Genomic DNA, 15,592 nt, shown 5'->3' on the forward strand with positions numbered 1-15,592 from the left:
GGAAACCTACTTTTATATCCGGAAACCAGCAAAAAACCATTATTGCGAACATTGACTTAAACTTCATAGAACTGCAGTGTTCTTTCCATTGATTGTGTCCGTTTAAATTTGTATTTTTTATTGAATTTAATGTGTGTCTGTGTGTCTGTGTGTCTGTGTGTCTGTCTGTGTGTCTGTCTGTCTGTGTGTCTGTCTCTCTGTCGGCCGGACTGTCTGTCTGTCTGTCTTTCTGGTTGTCTGTCTTTCTGTCTGTCTGTCTGTCTGTCCCGCCCGCCAGTCTGTCATCTCTGTATGTCTGTCTTTCTGGTTGTCTGTCTGTCTTTCTGTCTGTCTGTCTGTCTGTCTCGCCCGCCCGTCTGTCATATCTGTCCGTCCGTCCGTCAGTCAGTCAGTCCATCCGTCCGTCCGTCCGTTCGTCCGTCCGTCCGTCCGTCCGTCTTTCTGTCTGTCTGTCTGGCTTTCTGTCGGTCTGTCGGTCTGTCGTTCTGTCGGTCTGTCGGTCTGTCGTTCTGTCGGTCTGTCTGGCGGTCTGTTTGTCTGTCTGTCTGTCCTAAACACACGGACGACCAAGCAAGCCTATTTTTCAAATGGAAACGTGCAATGCACAATTTAAGCCATATTTTGCTAGTCTTAAAACGATAACATTGGAGAGAAGGAACTCAAAATACGCAGTCACACAAAACCCCAATGGAGACTTACCAAAACTGACGCTGACCAAGGAAATCCCAAGAAAACAATTTTAAATGATAGAAAACCCGAACACATCCAAGAATGTCTTTTTTAACTTAAGTGGAACCCAATCAAAACTAAAAAAATAACGAGAGCCTGCAACAACCCAATGCGTCTACCGAGACTAATCTTAACCTGCAACAAACCAATGCAAACTAAGGTAAAAGCCAAAGAGACTTAAATTGACGGATACATTTACCTAAAGAGTCCGTGTTCTCTGGTTTCTGCTTCTTTTGCTGTTATATCATCCGCTTAATAAAAGCGTGTTTAGAATGTTTCAGTGTCTTTCTGGCAACGGAAATAAAATAAAGAGTAAGATATTTTATTTCTTTCATACTGTTTCCCATTTCGATTAGTTGAACCATGTTCAATATCATGCTGGTGTGAAATCGTCATCAAAGTAAACATAGATATTCTCTATGATGTTTAATTTGATTTTTGAAATTAGATATTGCACAATGGAGCTTTGATTTTATATTTTGAAATATGAAAGAGCACCCGTCGGTCCTTTTGTAAACAAACACCTTGAAGGAATCATCCCCGTTCAATTGTATAAATCTACGTTTTATTTACATTTCCACTTGACACAGTTTATAAACGCCCTGTTTCCTTGCTGGTTTTATTTGGATGTTTTTTTAATGTGTCGTTTATTTTGTACTCGATAAATACAGCCCATGCACCACCATATAACTATTACATTGCATATTGTGATATGAGCAGGTTTCTGGAAAACCAGGCATAATGACGTTGCGTAAAATATCGGCCTAGATGACATTGTTCAGTCAGCGACAATTTCAGCCTATAATGAATACTCTTTTAGAAAAGACTGCTTTTACACCACAACTTCAATAAAAGTAGAAAGTTTCGTCCCTGATTAGCCTGTGCGGACTGAACGCCCTTGTCCTGGACAATACTTATCGCCCATATCTTTAGTCCAGTTTTCCAAATTCGTGGCTCATTTCAAAGCAAATGCGTTTTGGAAATTGTTTACAGTTTTATAAGCTCAATTAGTACACATTAATTTATTTAAGTAACAAATATTAAACAAAAAAACCATATAAATCTAATCGTTCGCACACAGTATTATGGAAGCCAATGCCATTGTCTAAGTAAGATAACCATACATTTTGAATAACATTTATACGAAGAGTATTTAAGCGAACACCCAATTATGTATTTAACTGCTTTGTTAAGAAGCCAATGTATGCTTTGAGATATATTGTACTTATAGTTATAACGGTTCTTATGTATACATTCAAGTGATCAAACAGCTACGACCCTTTATTAAAAAAAGCTTCTTGCTTCAAAACATTAAAACGTTTTTCAAATGTGTATCATAACCGTTAGTATATTTCAGTTTTATTTACCGTATAGCATATTCTAAAATACTACCTATAATCACATTTCGCTGAAAGTCCCTTTAATCTCGGAAATAGACCAAATAATTTCTATAGAAGTCATTAACTAATGTTTTAATCCTGTTTTCAGTTTATCAATAATAAATCGATATACATTAGACCACGTCAATTTGTCTATCAAATATATACAATGGCAAAATCTCACGAAGCCGATTTCAAAAGATTGGTCAGAAGGCTAATGTTATTTGACCATGGCGAATGCCGTGATTACGCGTTTACACATTCTTTTCATAGGTGATTTTATGTTTTGTTTTTTGGATTTCTTTAAATCATATTTCAGTTGACACAATATAATTTGATGCATAGTTAAGGCTATGATAATATATTACATATTTTAGTATATTTTATTGGAATTTGGCATTCAATGTTTAAATGTGTCATTCTTGAAATGTTTCGTGCGTCCTTTTGTAAGGACTTTATTTGTATTATTATTCAACTCAATAACATATGTTTTAATGCTTTTAGATAATGCGGCGATATCTCATGCTTTACTACGTTATTCATTGTTTTATATAAATAATAATTCAATAACATATTAATTTAGTGCTGTAAGATAATGTTGTAATATCTCATGTTTAGCAACGTTATTTAATAAAGGTTTTTCATAAATGCTTAAACAAACTTTTTTAGTTTCGTTTGTTCGTGGATTTTCCGGACCACCACAGTTTGACAGCCAATGGTTGCCGTTACGGGCCCAGGGAGGAGAACATTCTCAAATTGTTGTCTCCCATGGAGAGGTTAACGGAGAGGTACCCCGCTTGGTTGACATTCAGTTGAAATTGTTAGACGGAGCCAATGCTGGCTTTGTATTCAAGGCGATAGGTGAGAATCAAACTGAAAAGCGAAATCGTGATTTGCACAAAAAATGGTTTTATTATAAAAATAGAAGAAGCAGAAGTAGTAGAAGTAGTAGTAGCAGTAGAAGTAGAAGTAGTAGTAGTATTATTAGTAGTAGTAGTAGTAGTAGTAGTAGTAGTAGTAGTAGTAGTAGTAGTAGTAGTAGTAGTAGTAGTAGTAGTAGTAGTAGTAGTAGTAGTAGTAGTAGTAGTAGTAGTAGTAGTAGTAGTAGTAGTAGTAGTAGTAGTAGTAGTAGTAGTAGTAGTAGTAGTAGTCGTAGTAGTAGTAGTAGTAGTAGTAGTAGTAGTAGTAGTAGTAGTAGTAGTAGTAGTAGTAGTAGTAGTAGTAGTAGTAGTATAGTAAGTAGTAGTAGTAGTAGTAGTAGTAGTAGTAGTAGTAGTAGTAGTAGTAGTAGTAGTAGTAGTAGTAGTAGTAAGTAGTAGTAGTAGTAGTAGTAGTAGTAGTAGTAGTAGTAGTAGTAGTAGTAGTAGTAGTAGTAGTAGTAGTAGTAGTAGTAGTAGTAGTAGTAGTAGTAGTAGTAGTAGTAGTAGTAGTAGTAGTAGTAGTAGTAGTAGTAGTAGTAGTAGTAGTAGTAGTAGTAGTAGTAGTAGTAGTAGTAGTAGTAGTAGTAGTAGTAGTAGTAGTAGTAGTAGTAGTAGTAGTAGTAGTAGTAGTAGTAGTAGTAGTAGTAGTAGTAGTAGTAGTAGTAGTAGTAGTAGTAGTAGTAGTAGTAGTAGTAGTAGTAGTAGTAAGTAGTAGTAGTAGTAGTAGTAGTAGTAGTAGTAGTAGTTGTAGTAGTAGTAGTAGTAGTAGTAGTAGTAGTAGTAGTAGTAGTAGTAGTAGTAGTAGTAGTAGTAGTAGTAGTAGTAGTAGTAGTAGTAGTAGTAGTAGTAGTAGTAGTAGTAGTAGTAGTAGTAGTAGTAGTAGTAGTAGTAGTAGTAGTAGTAGTAGTAGTAGTAGTAGTAGTAGTAGAAGAAGCAGTAGTAGTAGTAGTAGTAGTAGTAGTAGAAGTAGTAGTAGTAGTAGTAAAAGTAGTAGTAGTAGTAATAGTAGTAGTAGTAGTAGTTGTAGTAATAGTAGTTGTAGTAGAATAGTAGAAGTAAATGTTGTTGTAACAGTAGTCGCATTATTATTAGTATTATTATTACATTTTTATGATATTATGCATATATACAAATATCTGCATTTATATTGTAATGAGTATACATTACAATGTTAAATTGTGATTCAAAGTTATCTGCAAAACAATTCAAATGATTCCTACTTGCGTAATTATCAGCGATTTCATTTAGACGTCTAATCCAATTACGCCATATATATTATAATAGGTAGCTGATAAGTTAGAACGGATATAATAAGCTGTCGATAATAACCCCGCATGTTTTCGCTTTCTGATGTATCCTCAGAAGCTGCATACGACATACAGACTAAATAAGGTTACCCTTTACTAGGTAACGGCGAGCGAGATGACGACGGGCCAACTTCATATGGCGGGGTCATTTACATTTACAACGAACAGGAGGTTGTCGTCATGGTACCGCAATGGAAAACCAACCCATATATGGGATACGCCGTGCACACTGGTATTAAAATCATTTCGCATTATTTGTCCTTGTATGTTTCATGGATTTATAAGGTAGAATTGTTCACTACTAATTTATTAAACGATTTTCAAATTGTATTCTTGTGGAAATAGACAATTGGTCACTTTTTACCTTAAATAAAAGATTAACGACAATGTATCACCTGATACATAATCTGGACAGGACAGTTACAAGAGAATAATACACGGCTGAGCCGGGCCGGGCAGTGATACTCGGCCCGTAGGGAGCATAACGGCCCGAGGGCCGTTTGCGACCTGGGGTCGATTATCACTGCCCGGCCCGGCTCAGCCTTGTATTAACGTCTTTAATAAATTTCTTACTTTGTTTTGTTTATCTTTGTTTTGTTATTTATTACAGAATCAGCTTTCCGTACGTTTATTTTCATTCAATAGATTACGCAATTTATGACGTACATGTATTTCTGTGACGTAATTTCTGTGACGAAAAACCCCCGTTTAGCTATTCGGACGTGCGGTGGCATAAATGTGACATAGGAAATGTTTTATTTAACGGCCTCTATGACGTGCGCACGCGATTGCTATGACATGCGCACGCGATAGCTATGACGTTCGCACGCGATAGCTATGACGTGCGCACGCGATAGCTATCAGGTGCATACGCGATAGCTATGCCTTCCGCACGCGATAGCTATGAGGTGCGCACGCGATAGTTATGACGTTCCCACGCGATAGCTTTGACGTGCGCACGCGATAGCTTTGACGTGCGCACGCGATAGTTATGACGTGCGCACGTCATATCTGAACAATAAGAAAAGGTATCTGATCAGAACAGGTAGCGCGTGCGAAAGAAATAATTGACAAATGAAACTTGTCGAAATGTCAGCCATTTTGTAACTAGCGCACTGAACACAGTGTATGTTTTTATAGCGAATTTTATCTTTTCTCAGCTTTTCAATCCTATTTGAAACAAATCACAAAGTATTTCCATTTTTTTGATAATAAATGGCTTATCTGATACCTTTTCTGACTGGTCAGCTATCGCGTGCACACGTCATAGCGAACGTCGTGCGCACGTCATAGCTATCGGCGTGCGCACGTCATAGCTATCGCGTGCGCACGTCAAAGAGACCTTTAAATTAAATATTTCCTATTTCCCCTTTATGCCACCTTACGGACGTGAAAGTTTTATATTCAATATTTTTGAAGCATCGAACAAAGACAAAAACGTTTTTCGGATTGTGCATTTGTCGTGCAAAATTGGAAGCTTTGATTAAATTCTTGTAATCGCTCCGACAAGTCATTCGATTTTGTAAATCGTGTTTTTGGTGACGGTGGTTCGCATTCGCTACAATCATTTAAAAAAGTGTGATTCAAAATAAATATAGATAAACGGATAACAGAAAACGGATTGCACATCGTTGTTATTTTCTTATTATAAGCATCGGATTAAAGTTGTCATAGAGGTAAGTGTGCCTTTTACTTTTTAAATTTTGCTGTTTGGTGAATTATGTTAAAGCTCAAAAAAAGGCGTCAATCTAATGCGAAGCAGAGTTTCAGTTTCAATCGATATTTGCATTATCCAAATTGCGTGCTACCTGTCATAAAACAATCTAATTATGATTGCTTATTTTGTTGATTTGTGGCTAAGACTGAATGTGGACGCCATTTTTTTCAGTTAAACGTCACGCGCACACATTCTGACGGCCGATTATAAATAATCGAACCTTGCGTGAGGGCCATTTATTCATAATGACCCCGCAATGGTGATAATGGCATGAACAAGAGCTGTCAGAAGACAGCACGCTCGACTTTTCGAGTGCTTGACACTGGAAATTGTTCATATTCAATAAGGTCAATGTAATATAGTCATATTCTACTGGAAGTACCATAATTGAAACATATTGATCGCTTATGTTTTAAAGAAGTGGTACATTATCTATAGACGATTCTGAGTTCAAGTATATTTTCCACAATGTATTGAACATTTGTAAAGACATAAAACAAACTAATAAGATAATATTTCAAGTTTGATAGCAATAGCTTGTGTGTGATTGTTGGACGGTCTTTAGAAAAAAAATCATAAAAATAAATATGTGTGTTTTTTAACCATGTTTAAACAATTCTGTTTGTGTGTACGGGGGGGGGGGGAGACGGAGAATAATTTGGGTGGGGTCAATTATAAGATGATATTTCATAAATAAGAAGAAGAAAAAGGAAATATTTTTTCAGGGGGGGGGATTTTGGGGTGGGGGTTGAGGGATAGTTTGGGTGGAGTCCATTGTGGTATGTCAGGTGAGTTTGTTGTTAGTGTTGTAAGAGCTGTGTTCGTGAAACACAATGCCCCCCCCCTACTGCGCCGCTTGAAGCAATATCTTTGACCTTTGACCTTGAAGGATGACCTTGGCCTTTCACCACTCAAAATATGCAGCTCCATGAGATACGCTTGCATGCTAAATATAGAGTTGCTATCTTCAAAATTGCAAAATTTGACCTTTGACCTTTAAGGATGACCTTGACCTTTCACCACTCAAAATGTGAAGGCACATGAGATACGCATGCATGCCAAATATCGAGAAGCTATCTTCAATATCGCATACTTTTACCTTGACCTTTGTCCTTGAAGGATGACCTTGACCTTTCACCACTCAAAATGTGCAGGTACATAAGATACGCATGCATTTTAAATATCGAGTTGATATCTTCAATATTGCAAAGTTTGACCTTGACTTTTGACCTTGAAGGATGATCTTGACCTTTCACAACTCAAATGTGAAGCTCCATGCGATACGCATGCATGCTAAATATTGAGTTGCTATCTTCAATATTGCAAATTTTGACCTTTGATCTTTGACCATGAAGGATGACTTTGACCTTTCACCACTCAAAATGTGCAGCTTCATGAGATACGCATGCATGCCAAATATCGAGTTTATGTCTTCAATATTGAAAATTTTACCTTTAATCTTGACCTTGAAGGATGAACTTTACCTTTCACCACTCTTCAATATTGCAAAAGTTATGACCAATGTTGAAGTTTTCGGACGGACGGACAGACGCCATATATTTGACCTTTGACCTTGAAAGACGACCTTGACCTTTCACCAATTAAAATGTGCAGCTCCATGAGATACACACGCATGCCAAATATCAAGTTGCTATCTTCAATAATGCAATATTTGACCTTTGACCTTGACCTTTGACCTTGAAGAATGACCTTGACCTTAACCTTTGACCACTCAAAATGTGCAGCTCCATGATATACACATGCATGCCAAATATCAAGTCGCTATCTTCAATATTGCAAAATTTGACCTTTGACATTGAAGGATGGCCTTGACTTTTAGCCACTCAAAATGTTCATTTCCATGAGATACGCATGCATGCCAAATATCGAGTTGCTATCTTCAATTTTTAAGATTTCGGACGGACGTACAGACGCCATTTATTTGACATTTGACCTTGAAGAACGACATTGACCTTGACCTTTCACCACTCAAAATGTGCAACTCAACGAGATACACATCCATGCCAAATATCAAGTTGTTATCTTCAATATTGCAAAAGTTTTGGTCAATGTTAAAGTTTTCGGATCGATGCACAGACTGACGGACAGTTCAGCTGCTACCGGGGGCATAAAAAAGTGAAAATAAATTCGGGGGGGGGGGATTCTGGGTTGGGGCCTGGGGAATGCTTTGGGTGGAGTCCATTGTGTTATGTCTGGTAAGCGTTGTTTTGTCAAGGTATGAATCAAATCTGATCCTAAATAAAGAAGTTATGGCACTTTAAGCAAATTTATTTATTTGACCTTGACATTCAAGGTCATTCAAAGGTCAAGGTCAAATTCAACTTGTCAGTTACAATATCCTCATGATAGTAAGAAAGTATTTGAAGTTTGGAAGCAATAGCCTTGGTACTTTAGAAGTTACTAAGTCAAAAAAGGGCCATAATTCCGTCAAAATGCCAACCAGAGTTATGCAACTTGTCCTGTACATTCTTCTTATGATAGTTATCGAGTGTTCCAAGTCTGAAAGCAATATCTATGATACTTTAGGAGTAAAATGGACCAACACACAAAACTTAACCAAATGTTCAATTTTCTAAGTATAAAAAGGGCCATAATTCTGTAAAAATGCCAGTCAGAGTTACATAACTTTGTCTGCACAGTCCCCTTATGATAGTTAGTATGTGTTGCAAGAATAAAAGCAATATCTTTGATAATTTAGGAATAAAGTAAACCTAAAAACAAAACTTAACCAATTTTTCAATTTTCTAAGTATAAAAAGGGGCATAACTCTAAAAATAATGCTGACAGAGTTATTTAACTTGACATACACAATTGTCTTGTTGCCATAAAGAAGTATTCTAAGTTTGAATTAATTATCTTTGATAGTGCTAAAGTTATTTGACTTTATAAAAAAAATAACCAACGCCGACGCCGGTGCGAGTAGTATAGCTCTCATTTTTCTTCCAAAAGTCGAGCTTAAAACTGTACAAACTTGTTACTATATATAGAAAGATATGCAGCGTATGTAGATTACCTTGTATACCGGTAATAAAAAAACAATGTTTCACCTTACACCATTTGAAAGAAAAATATCGTATTAAAAAATAAGTAGTTTTCTTGTGTATATACCATTTCAGGAAAGAGTTTACAAATAAGTGAAGTTGTATTTTTTTAAGAATAAAAAAGATAGAACAACAAACTAAAATTATTGAAGATTCATTAATTGTTTTTATTTCAATATACTACTCGACAACCAAACATAACATATAATCATGTCCTGTAATTTTCGGACATTCGTAATTTTTGAAGATTGTTCGTATCCTAATTTTCGGACACGGACAAAATATTATTATTTTTAAGTGTCCGAAAATTTTGAAAAAGTACGGTAATTTCAGCAGTGGTTTTCCTCAGCATGTTTTAAAGGGCATAACATTGATTGATATATTTGCATTTGCAATTAAGAGCTGCAGTATAAAAAAGAATAATACTAAAGAAAGCAAAAATGTTAACCACACCTGAGCTCGAACTAGTGACCCATAAAGTTTAAGGCTTATTAAGTATATATTCTTTATTGAGTATTTTCCCTTAATCTATAGTGAAGGTCGATATATTGCTAACGTATGATTTATGCATTCCGGTCTCAAGGAAAATATTAGCAAAATGTTTATGCTAGACATACCCAGTTTTTCTGGAACAGTTATACAAGCAACTCAGTTATGTTTCCACATTGAAAACAATCACTCCGATTGTTATCCAAATTTCATTCATGAAGTTCGAATGTATTAATGCTGATTCGTCACAAACAAATATAAATCGGACCTGCTAGTATTTTTGAAACATTTTCCAGTGGTCAAGTGTTCTCAATATTCTTCAATACTGTATGTAGTTGTATAAGCTTCAAATAAATCAAAACTTAAATAAAAACACTACGTTTTTCAGAGGCAAAAGTATATGTAGCACCGATATATATGTGCAACCACTTTCAACGAAACTCTACTAACACCGGGTACAACTCTTCTGCAATTGCAACAACTAATGCTACTTCATTGCTAACATGTGACGCATTCAAAAAGGTTCTCGGATGCAGCTTGTACAACGAAACTGAATTCAGTCTGGTGTATGCAGTACGCAATACAGAGCTGTGGACACTTCAGCAGAGGCACTATTGCTAATGCATATATTTTGAAACTATTTTTTTTACAGATTCATCACATGTTTTAGCAAAACATAAAGGTTTATGAAATCGGCGTGCACTATGCTACATCGCGACTGAAACAACATATCAATTTGGTGCCACAGAGCGCAAGTAATAAAATTATGTTTTAATGAATAATACTTTTTAAATACAGTTGTTTGTGATCTAGTGGTTTAATTGGCTACGTAAAGTGTCATTTTGCTGGCAGTTATACAAAATCAAGTACTGTTCATGCATTGATAATACCAACACACAGTTTAATGAAATATCAAGCACGAATATTTCATCAAATGAATGCCATGTTCTACACAATTATTTTTACGCTAATACAGCTCTCTTTCCTTTTTGAACATACGTGAATTCGTTAGCGTTTGAGAAGATACCAAGCTTGTAGTAATTAAAAGTAAAGTAGTGATTTTACATTGCGAAAATAGGCTCGCAAAAGTAGTGGGCATGCTACTACCGCCCATAATATAATCAATGTACTTTAGTGTAGTTTAATACATTGTTAAAAATTATAGGTAGTATCTATGTGTCATAAATCAGAAGTACATGTACATATTTTTGTTTGTCTATGCCTGTGTTACCTAAATATGAAAAAACTATTTGCTTACTACAATTTATACATACTTTAAATATGTGTACAACCTGGAATATGTCTTTATTTTGAAAATATACCTATTATTGCTTTGTATGCCTTCTATTCATCTGAATGTGCAGATATTATTTGCTTATAACAGTTCATTATACTTAAAATAATTATTATGTATATATACTTCAACATATAGATGTCTACTTTTGCTCTTTGTAAAACTTTTAAATGTTTTTCCAACACACAATTACATGCAACTGTCTTATATATACATTATTATTTTCAGTTTGTAAACTTAAAATGTCTATTAACACGAAGCTGTGTATTTTCCTTGCAATTATTTATTATTTAATCGCTAACAAATACAAATATGGTTTGTGATTTTGTTTAAAACAAACGTAATATTTACACCTTTACGAGTATAATGTATAGATGAAATGGTATGCTTTTGTAGAATTTTTCAATAAAAAAAAAACATTGTATAAGACATTAAGCTCTAAATTATGTAAATTATGTGTTATTCTTTCTCCTATGGGAAAGGTAGAGATTTTTTGGACCTTCTATACTCATTTCTTTGTCGTTGTAGGTCTTAAATTAAATAGATAATGTATGACTTTAGATGTTTTACATATGTAATCATTTGTATGTCACTGTCTTTAATTATATTGCTATATTGAGTTGCAGTCTTGTAATAAAACGTATTGAAAAAATAATTTACTTTAACAAAACTAGATAACGTAATTTCTCAACAATCACATAAGATATGGTCATACACTTTGGTTCACATGTTCAATTTGTTGTCAGAATAATTGTTTTGTGTATGTGTTAAGTCATTAAAATATTTATATCAGACGACAATTGATCAATAAAAATTGAACAAAAGCACAAATGATCTACATTCAAACAAAAAGACCGAATATCCTTTTTCTTGTGTTGGTTACATGTTTTGGTGACGGTATATGATCGCTTGAATGTTAAGCAAATAGCAAATTCGTCATGGTCTTTACATGTATTTTGAAGTTAAATTCAATAAATGATGCAAGTTCTACTTTATCAAATGGCTTCATGATTGTTTAATAATTGCTCATCCTGAAACACATGTTTATTGATAATTTGTGTATGTTTTCCCGTCAACCATCATCGATATCCCCAACTTTTTCGTCTACGTTTATATTTTCGACAATCTGGACTCAGTATTAAACGAACAGTCTATATGAATTTTACGTTGAGCATTCGACTGTTATCGCAAATACGTTGTTGGCACACACTCGTAAGATCTTTACGTAAACACAACGGATATTCTTATATAAACATATATGTGTAAACAGACAAAATTAACAACACGCAAAGGGTGAAACAGATCCTATGCGATGTTTTATTTTTTCGAATGCATATCGTACTTGCTGATTCTTATAATTAACGTAACAAAACTGAGATAATAGGAACATAGACATAGATGTACATGTAGTATATTGATATTCGCTGTATCAAAACTGATAAATGTACCTAGATTTATCACTTCAAGATGTTGTGTACAAATGGAATGTTATTATTATAATATTAAGCCATATGTATGTTCACAATGATAATACATAAAACAATAGTTTATACACGGACGTATAGAGGACATTACTGAAAAAAAACTTATATAAAAATAGAAGATATGCGCATGCCCTCCCGTTTTTAAACACACATAAACATATGAAAAGGTTCCATACAACCAATTCTGAACAAAAGATTATTATACTAAAGAAAGTACATATGCATTATAATTGCAAACATAATAGTTAACATATTAAGCTATGAGTAAGGTGTATGTATAAACAGTATTAACTAGTTTGTTGTTACATATGTATAATACAATCCGAAATCCTTTGCACAAAATAATTTGACGTAAGACTTTATACATATATACATACATATGCACTAATTATGCCTTATAGCAAAGGCATTTATAAGATAACATGGTTGAACACATAAAGAAAGTACAATGCAAATGCTCGTGCATCATTAAGAATACAAAAAGTAGGTACGACAAAATACGCCATTAAGAAAGCATACTTGATTATACATACACTTATTATACTTACTATCAAATCTCAATGACAATAAATGTTTTATAACGGCTCCGTTTTTGCAAAAATAAGGCTTTTAACAGAGATTTAAGTTAAATGAAAAAGTTAATATGAGGCTACTTTTGACATTCCAATTCAATGGACTTTTATCGAAACATACATTTGAAGAAATAACCATAAATTCAACATGAATTACTGATGAATCTACTGTTTTAAACTTGTCTCTTTTTGCTTATAATGTTGAATTATTATGAATTAAACTTACGTCAACTGTAAATAAAACAATAGCAACAACAAAATAAACACTGCGAAAATCCATATGCGAAGAATCCAAAAAGAACATATTGAGGAAAAGATCAAGCACCAAATAGCAGATTCGTGTATATTTCTTCTCTTTTTTTTTTAAATTCATTTCATGATTTTTTCAATATAAATAATAATAACTTTTGTAACAAGTGATACGATAATCATATCCTGAATTAAAGACCGATTATTGATAGTTTACAGAAAGTTTCTTTCCAATAAAAAGATGTAACTAAAATTGTCACATGAGTGACAGATATACCTCCACAGTATAGCCTTGTCACAAAACTACGACATTCATTCAAAAGAAAGGACATACAAGATTGCTTATTTTTTTATGTTATAAAGTGTGTTTGGAAAAAATTAATTTCACAAGGAGCCATTACTCTGCCAACAATAAGTGGTTTGCATCAAAATATTTCATCAATCTGTATTTCATCATGTTCAACAAATGTACCAAAAATAATTTACATATGTGAAGCCTTTCATTTGTTATTGTCCAAAATCTATGTTGTTGTTGTTTTTTCGGAGGGGGGGGGATTTCCGTCAAAAAAGGGTCATAACCGTGTCAAAATGTAGTGGTTGGTAACCAAATTCGATTGTGACCTATATTTTATGATGCTACACATTTGTACCAATAATTATTCAAATATATCAAGCCATTGTTGAGTTATCATCTAAAATCCATGTTTTTGGGGAAATTTCAATAAATAAAAGGGTCAAACCTCTGTCAGAATTTAGTAGTTTGTAACTATAGTTGAACTCGTATATTATGACACTTCGCATGTATACCAAGAATTATTGGAATATGTCAAGCCATGCTAACTATTGAGCAGAAACTATTTTTGTCCTATTTTTAGTAACGGTCACCTAAACTCCCACATACCCAATATGTAATCCCAAACAAGGCCTCTATTTATTGTATTTATGTACGAAGTTTCGTTAAAATATTTCAAAGCGTTCTCAAGTTATTGGGAGAAAACGGTCTACTCCTTGAAGTAATGGTGACATTGACCCCACCAAATCTAAATTAATCCCAAGCGTGGCTCGATATAAGCTATCTATGTATAAAGTTTCATTAAAATATATAGATCTATTCTCATGTAATTGAGCAGATTTTTTTTTCCTATTTTTAGTAACAGTTCCATTGACATTGACCCCATCCAACCCATATCGAGTCCCAAGTAAGGTCTATATATATGGTACTAGATAGTAAGTTTCATTAAATTATTTTTTCATATTTTTGTCTCGAACCGTTTTTTGTTTTGATGTAACGGTGACCTTAACCCCACCAATCCTTAATGTAATCACAAGCAAGGCATCGATAAAATGTATATATGTATGAAGTTTCATTAAATATCTCGGTGTTTCTCTAGTTATTGGAAACTGTTTTTCTATTTTTAGCAACGTCACCACCCCATATTTGATGCCAAGCGAGGTCTCGATATAAGGTACCTATGTATGCATTGTCCTTGCAATATCTCAATCCATTCTGAGGGTGGAAACAAAAAAGTGGGCTGCCACATAACGACATAACCCAGTGTAATAATCGATTTTTTTAAACAATAAACACAAATACCAACTTTGTAACAAACCAGCTTAATGAGAGTACTTTATGAAACATAACTATTCAATTATTATGTTCTTTTGTTTTATTTTTTAACTCTGCTGATAAATCATAAGAACAAATGTCCTGATTGAGGTTCATAAAGATTGGACACAAAAAGTGACTTCTATAGTGTTAAAATGCTTTTTTTCATTTGATCTAGTTACCTAAATTTAAGCTCACGTGACCAAGTTTCAAACTCGGTTGCGATTTCATTGGAACAAAAGTTCTGACCATGTTTTACGACCATTGGCCAATTAATGTGACCAACAGAGCCTTAACAAGGTTTCACTATAGCCATATAAGGAAAACTGCTTCGCCCCCTGGCGGCCATGTTTTGTAACGAACCGGAACCATTTTCGAAATAATGAATAAGAACGAGTTCTGACCAACGTTCATGAAGAATTGACATTAAATGAGACTTATAGAGTGTTAACAACGTTTTACTATAGCCATGATATAAGGAAAACTGACCCGCCACATGGCGACCATGTTTATAAACGGACCGGATCCATTTTAATATTCTACCCAGATATCACTTAAGAAAATGCTCTGACAAAGTGTTATGAAAACTTGACTGAAAATGTGACTTCTAGAGTGTTAACAACGTTTTACTATAGCCATGATATAAGGAAAACTGACCCGCCACATGGCGGCCATGTTTTTCAACGGACCGGATCCATTTTCAAATTCTACCCAGATATCATTAGAGAAAACGCTCTGACCAGGTTTCATGAAAACTTGACTGAAAATGTGACTTCTAGAGTAT

The 15,592-nt window shown here is 34.3% G+C and overlaps 1 protein-coding gene across 1 annotated transcript; it reads left to right on the forward strand.

Moving 5' to 3' along the window:
• The first annotated feature begins 1,001 nt into the window (after positions 1 to 1,001).
• LOC127858525 (uncharacterized) lies at positions 1,002 to 14,765 on the forward strand. The gene is made up of 4 exons (XM_052395726.1): positions 1,002 to 1,041; positions 2,778 to 2,969; positions 4,436 to 4,567; positions 14,622 to 14,765. Exons 1-4 carry the CDS (start codon positions 1,002 to 1,004, stop codon positions 14,642 to 14,644), a joined length of 387 nt encoding a protein of 128 aa, XP_052251686.1. The 3' UTR covers positions 14,645 to 14,765.
• The last annotated feature ends 827 nt before the right edge of the window (positions 14,766 to 15,592 follow it).

The sequence above is a fragment of the Dreissena polymorpha genome, chromosome 14, assembly GCF_020536995.1.
Source record: "Dreissena polymorpha isolate Duluth1 chromosome 14, UMN_Dpol_1.0, whole genome shotgun sequence".
Classification (NCBI taxonomy): Eukaryota; Metazoa; Mollusca; class Bivalvia; order Myida; family Dreissenidae; genus Dreissena; species Dreissena polymorpha.

Bases quoted from the DNA above. Each gene is read 5' to 3' on its own strand.
- LOC127858525 (XM_052395726.1), top strand. From the start codon at position 1,002: ATGTTTCAGTGTCTTTCTGGCAACGGAAATAAAATAAAGA. The intron at 2,970-4,435 runs GTGAGAATCAAA...ACCCTTTACTAG, and splicing joins CTTTGTATTCAAGGCGATAG to GTAACGGCGAGCGAGATGAC. The intron at 4,568-14,621 runs GTATTAAAATCA...TTCTATTTTTAG, and splicing joins GGGATACGCCGTGCACACTG to CAACGTCACCACCCCATATT.